The sequence below is a fragment of the Pipra filicauda genome, unplaced genomic scaffold (genome assembly GCF_003945595.2).
Source record: "Pipra filicauda isolate LSUMZ 115617 unplaced genomic scaffold, ASM394559v2 scaffold523_size368350_pilon, whole genome shotgun sequence".
Lineage (NCBI taxonomy): Eukaryota > Metazoa > Chordata > Aves > Passeriformes > Pipridae > Pipra > Pipra filicauda.
In genome coordinates, this window is record NW_024104669.1 from 201,282 (window position 1) to 207,738 (window position 6,457).

General features: G+C 48.3%; 1 protein-coding gene across 1 annotated transcript; it reads left to right on the top strand.

The window, feature by feature from the left end:
• The first annotated feature begins 40 nt into the window (after positions 1–40).
• ODF1 (outer dense fiber of sperm tails 1) lies at positions 41–6,222 on the top strand. The gene is made up of 2 exons (XM_027717563.2): positions 41–5,606; positions 5,790–6,222. The coding sequence occupies exons 1-2, from the start codon at positions 5,377–5,379 to the stop codon at positions 6,097–6,099; spliced, it is 540 nt and encodes a 179-aa protein (XP_027573364.1). The 5' UTR covers positions 41–5,376; the 3' UTR covers positions 6,100–6,222.
• The last annotated feature ends 235 nt before the right edge of the window (positions 6,223–6,457 follow it).

The following is a 6,457-nucleotide window of genomic DNA, read 5'->3' on the forward strand; positions in this document are numbered from 1 at the left end:
GGGAGTGTTTTTTGTTTTGGGTTGTTTTTTCATGTTTCAGATCATTTGGAGTATCCTAAAGCCCATCTCTATGGACTCCCCTGACAAGGCAGATTCTGAGCAGACAGCTCCCTGGCTCTGCACCGTGGGCAAGAAGAGGCAGTCACACCTGACATAAGCAGTGAAGGACATCTTCTAGTTTCCATCTCTTCATTCTGCTTTTACATTTTAGGAGATTCTCAGCTTCATGGGTTTTGAGAAGACCTTGACAACCACGGATGCTAAAGGGATCAGAAACAATGAGCCAAAGAATCTATACTGTGTTTAACTTGTCTGTGTTGGGATGTTGCCTTTAAGGTCACTGGGGGAGTAGTTTCAAGACAACCTGAGACTGACAAGGACTGGATCAGAGATGGATGCTGTAGTATATGCAGTCCTTCATCCTCCTCCTCATGCCAGGTTAGAGCTGACTGTGCAGGATCCTTAGGAGTGCAGCAGACTTGAAGCAGTAGGATTTCCTATTCCATTGATAAGTAAAGAACATTTCAAAACAGTTCTTGCAAGTTAGGCTTATTAGTGGAGTCACTTCCTTGACAGCCCCAAATTTGTTTCATTGCCTGATCTTACTAGAAGTCAAAATTCACCTTGACTTCTCAGGGCAAGGACCTGATTAAGCTGAAGCCTTCATCATACCACAGTGGTTTTACCCTGCTGATTCTCCATGTCCCAGTAATATGGAGCATCCACGCATCAGCATGTCACCAGCAATTCCACATTGCATTTACGGCACCGGCTGACTTGCAGTGAAGGAGAACCACTAAGAGATCCTCTTTGCCTGAGGGAGTACTGGAACTATCCCACTGGCAGCTGGAGTAACACTATGGCAGAAGTCCCTCCTTCCCCTAGGGAAATGGAGCTGAGTTGGTTCTTGAAATGACGGACAGCATACCTTCAAGGTGGAGTTGATCTGTACTCAAAACGATTCCCATTCATCCACATACCTCCTCAGAAGTGTTTGGTGCCTCTTTCAAGTGGGGCCAGCTAGTCAGACCCACAGAGACGTGAGTGCCACTTCCCCATGCCTGAGAAGTCCCCAGCTCCACAGCGGTGACGTTGGCCAAGTCACCTGCACGAGGTTGGTTACTCCTCCAGTGTGTGTCCATAATTACCTCTCCATGCCCAGAAGGGCAGGCAAGCTCTCCCACAGCTCACAGGAAATAATTACAGAGCAGCTCATCTTCCTGCAGCATGAAGCTCTTCCTGTTACATCCCAGAGGCACCAGCAACATTACTCATAGTGGGTGATGTTTCCCAGCATGATTCTCTCACCCCGGGTCAGCCATCCAGCCCACTCCCACCTGGGGCTAGTCAAGCCCAGGACAGCACATTGATGCAGGGGAGCTGGGGAAGAAGGGGAGTAGAGAACATGGCTCTGGCTGTGGGAAGCAGCCTATCAAGAAATGCTTGTTTAATGCACAGCAGATTAGCCTGCCTCAGGAATGAACTGTTTCTGTAAATCAAATGGCTTCTCATGAGTCAGGAGCCCAACCCTTTATTACAGCATTGCATATTTTCAGAAACGGATGAAAAAGTAGCAGGCATTTTGGAGAAGCTGTTTCACACTGCTGTGGGTCTACTTCCAATTTATTTGGCTGGTTGCTGTGCCACATTCACAGCTCCCCAGCTTCACATGTGGAGTAGCTGGAGGTGGTGCAGCATGGTGCTGCCATGGAAGAGGTACCCTCCCATCCTGATCCTTCCTTGATAAAGGAGTTAAAGGCAAAGGCAGGTGACTTCTTGGGCCAGCTTTGCTGAAGAGATGCCTTCTTAGCAGCTCCACCTGCAGTACTCCTCATTCTCCTGATCTGGAGGTGCCTTGAGTCTCCCTTGTTTTCTACAGGAGTGAATGTTGGTCTCTGGTGGAGACCCAGCAGCCTCAGAAAGTCTTTTTACCTGCTTATGGTGGTGCCTTAAGGCACAATACCTGCCTTCAGGAAGTGGGCCTCACAGCCATGGCAGAGAGCGAGCTTGTGTGTCATTGTGTGTTGTCCTTGTCTGGTGATATATGGTGGTAGCTGAGGGACTACCCTCACCCCATAGGTAGGCTGGAAGAAGCTGGGAAGTGGGACCCTCATTCTTCACTTCCCTATAGCTCTGCTTTGTGGAGAGAGGTGACTCCCCACCATCACTGATGGAGTCTGTGGCCACCATGTCTCTCACAAGGCACCATACAGGCTATTTTTGTTTGGGTAGTTTAGCACAACAAGCACTGTGGAGAGTGGAGTGGAGTAGCCCATAGCCTGGAGGCTCGGGAAGACCCTGTGTCCCTGCAAGCTGATGCACTCTCAATGATGAGCCCAGAGTGTGGGCCTAGCAGGCTTTTCAGGGCTGGGAAAGTCTGAATGAGTACTGAGTTGTTTAAAATAGCTTTAGCTGCCTCATCAGTCATCTACTCTCAGTGACGTTGCAGACGATACCAAGTATACCATGATCTTTTCAGAAAGAAGCAAGACTATGAGAGAAGGCTGGGAGAAAAGGCAGAGAGAAAATAGAGTGTGGCAAGACAGACATTCTGGATTGTTTGAAGTGTGTAGCCAAAACCTGAAGTCAGTTTATGGATCATCTGTGTACCTCTCTCCCACCAACTGAGCTATGTCAAGCCTGGGCTCGAAAGGATTCACCAGCACAGAGGGGCCCAGGCGGTTGCTTTGGCATCTCTAAGGAAAAAACTTGCTCCATCCAACCTGTCACTGCTGTGGTATCAATATCAGGCCAGACATTTTTCCCCCAAAGAGTGATGGGTGATAAACCTTGTCTTTATCCACCTGAGCAAGTCTGTCACTTCCCCACCTGTCCCCCATTTCTCTCACTGTAAAAGGAGCAGGTAACATCAGTAATTCAGGGATTTTTATTGTTAACATTTGTTGGTTTTTGTGTACCAGGCTGAGGGGGGATCTGAGTTCTCAAAACCTTTAAGACCATGGGTTTCTGTGTAATGCCAGCACCCAAAGGGAGTGAAAGCCTGGAAAGGGATACCAGACAATCCATCCACTGCCATTGTTTGCCAAGAGAACCAAATCAGTCTTTCCCCTCTGAATGCTTTTGAGCTCTATTTCCTAAGAATGACATCCACAGATGTCCTCTGTGGGGGCACTACTGGAAATGATCATGTAGGGCTGAGAATGCTGAAACTAAATTTGTAATACTCAGCTGCTGTAATCTGCAAACAGTGCTAAGTGCTAGAAAGAGGCAGCAGCCGCCCTGCAAAGCTGTTTTCAAGTACATATGATCAAGAGAGTCACTTGTCAGCCACAGCAAGTGCCCACTTCTGCTCAGACTCCAGGAAGTCATGAGGGTGATCACCATGCAGATCTTTACAGAAATACCATAAAACATGAGATGAAAAATAACTATTGAGTTGTCTAGTCTAGCCACTTATCCATCCCTTATAAGTACAAAGTGAATGATTGGCACCAGAAGACCAAAGGTTTAAAGTAGGGGTGTTTAACTAAAAACAGCAATAAAGGTATGAAGAAAGCAACTCTGCTAGCTGCTAGCATACAATTCTGGCTTAGCTGCTGCAGTAACAGGAAACAAGGCTACAAATTACTTTCATAGCTCTGTATTTCCATTTGGTTTAAAAACTACAGCCCAGTTTTCAGAAAAAATACATTACAAAACTCATTACAAAAATGAGGTTTTATTATTTTTAAGCACTGATTGCAAATATAAGTGCAGGTATGCAGCTGGTGTGAAAGGGCCCCCCGGGGATGAACAGCTCCACACAGAAGTGTTTTGGGAAGGCTCTGTAAACAGGTGTTGCTACCCCTGGGTTCACTGATTCCACAGAGGGCACTCACTGACACAGTGTTTCATCCTGCAGGATTTTCTGGGAGGTTTTGGGACATAGTAAGATAAGGCAAAGCCCGTGCTGTTCCCAACACATGGCAATGCACACCAGGAGCACTACTGGATGCCGTGCTTCTGCCTGTGATGATGGGATGGGAAACAGGGCAGAGGAGAAGAGCAGCAGTTTGGCAGATATCTGTTTGATTGATACGTGTCCACAGACACCTAGTTATCCTATGTAAGATGTGTGGTGACACCCTCCAAGGTTATTTTGCCTGCAGGTCCCTCTGCTCAGTGCTCTGCTTGTGGGTCATGCTGATGATCTCCAGGTCTGGGAACAGTCTCCCTGGGTGCGAATGCCTGCAGGGAAAAGCTCTCATCCCCTAGTATAAAGATGCAACCCAAAGGAGTCAGCACCCTATGGGCACCACTGCCTGCAGACCTTTCTCAGTCTCCTGAGGTGCTCGTGGTGAATCCTCAACCCCCCCAGTTTCGCGTGTCAGGAAGGTTTAACTTCAAATTATTTTCAAGCTGTTGTTTTCCCTGCAGAAATTTTGCGTTGCTACACATCCTTGTGTTCAGCATCTTTGCTTTGTAGTGGCTCTCGTGGTCCGTACTCTGTCAGGATGCTCAGTTCGAGTGGTTTTCTCCAGACCTCATCTCTTCAGATGAGGCAAACAAAACTCCCTCTGGGAAATAAAGGGTTCAGATTCACCAGGCAAGAGAGACCTCCTAAAGGACTCTTTCATGTATAGCCAAAGAAACTAGAGAGTGTCAGATTTCAAAGGCAAAACACTGCCATCAGAAAGGTGTACAGGCTCCATACAGAATGGACCCTTCACAACTTGGCAGCCTTTGAATTCAGCTTTTAAATAAAATCACTGAAAAAGTGATGCAAAAGTAATAACACATAAGGAAAGGGGATTTTTTTATGGATGAAACTACCTTTCAATATAAAATAAGCTGTCTCTTTTGATTTAATGATAAGTCAAACTCATATTTTGTCTTGGGAAAATAACACATCATCCAGCTCACCACTGGGTAGATGCCTGAGAGACGAGGGTGTTGGTTCTGCTGAGGCTTGGATTAGCTTCTGTATCACTGGCAGATATGGAGGGAATACGGTTCATGTCTTGGGCTCCAGCACTTCATCAGAGATGATGGGGTGGAAAGCTGATGGTGAATGTAATTCCTGGGAATTGTGGACAGCCACACCGAAGCAACATTGTGCATGAAACCACATCCAAGTTATGCTCCCATGGCCTGTGGCTCTGCTGCCTGGCCACTGTGCACATACCCCCACTGTGCCCCAACCCCCCGGGGTGTGTCCCTGGGCTCCCCTGGTCCATCAGGGGAGTGGCAGCAGCAGGTGTGCACTGACTGGGCTGCAGTTCCCATGGCGACTGTGGAACTGTGACCCTTGATGTCATAAGGTGCCTGCTGGAAGGCTGCAGGAGCACCTGTGGCTCTGCTCACACGCTCTCCACCAAATGAAAGTCTCGAGGCACCTGAGTTCATTCATGCCCTGACACACTTTGCAGCGTGGCAATGTCGGCGCGCGGTTGCTTTCCGGAAGACACCAGCCAGCACCTGAGGCGGATACAGCGGCAGGTGAGGCTGCTGGACCTGCGCCTGCAGCTGCTCCGTGAGAAGCTGCTTGCAGCCCGCCTGCAGAGGATGATGACCTGTCACCGCTGCTGCCTGCAACTGCCTGAACCCCGGCCCCCGGCAAGAAGAGCCCTCCCCGCAAGGCTGGATGTGGAGCGACGAATCAACAGGTAACAGTTGCCTGCTTTCTACAAGCATCAGCACCCTTTAAGGTAGGATAAGGGAAGTTTGGCATTGCTATCAGGAGCAAAGGTTGAAACAGATAAGTGGGATGGGAGAGAAATAGCCATTTTGGAGAAGTAAGTTGGAAGGGGAATAGGAAGGTAAAGGCTATCCTCTTCTTTTAATTCCAGAATACAAAGATTTAGCAGGACATTGAATTCGTCTCATAGTCAGTGTCATTTGGCTTTGATCGACATGAAGGATTTTGAGCCCAGGGATGTCAGTGTGGAGGTGAAGGATGGGAAGGTGACGGTGTTAGCAGAGCACAGGGAGGAGCGCAACACCCCAGTGTTAAAGACATGTAACTACAGAAAATTCATGAAGGAGTTCAACCTGCCACCAGGGGTGAGCGACGACGAGGTGACCTACTCTCTGGAATCCAACAGCGTCATGAAGATTGAAACGGCACCCAAGGGCTGCCCTCAGCTCCAGGACTACTGAGCTGAACCCAGGCACAGTCATTCCTCTGCCACATCCCTTCTACCCACCAGCTTTAAGTCTGTCCTGCTAACTGTGTGCTAACAACTTCTCTCACCTCTTCCAAAAAAGAAGACAGCACTCTGAGCAGATGTGTGTGAGCCTCATTTGAAGGGGTTTGGTGGGCAAACATAGGGGTGCCAGAAGGGAAACATGAAGATGTTTTTGGATATACGTGGCTGTGGTCACTTGCTGGGCACTGAAGGCAGGGCTGGAGGTGGTAGGTTTAGGGCTTACAATCTCATGGATTTTAAAGGCTGAGAGGCACCACCTATGGTCAGTCACATTTCTGTAAGGACACTTCTCTCAGTCCAACCTCTTC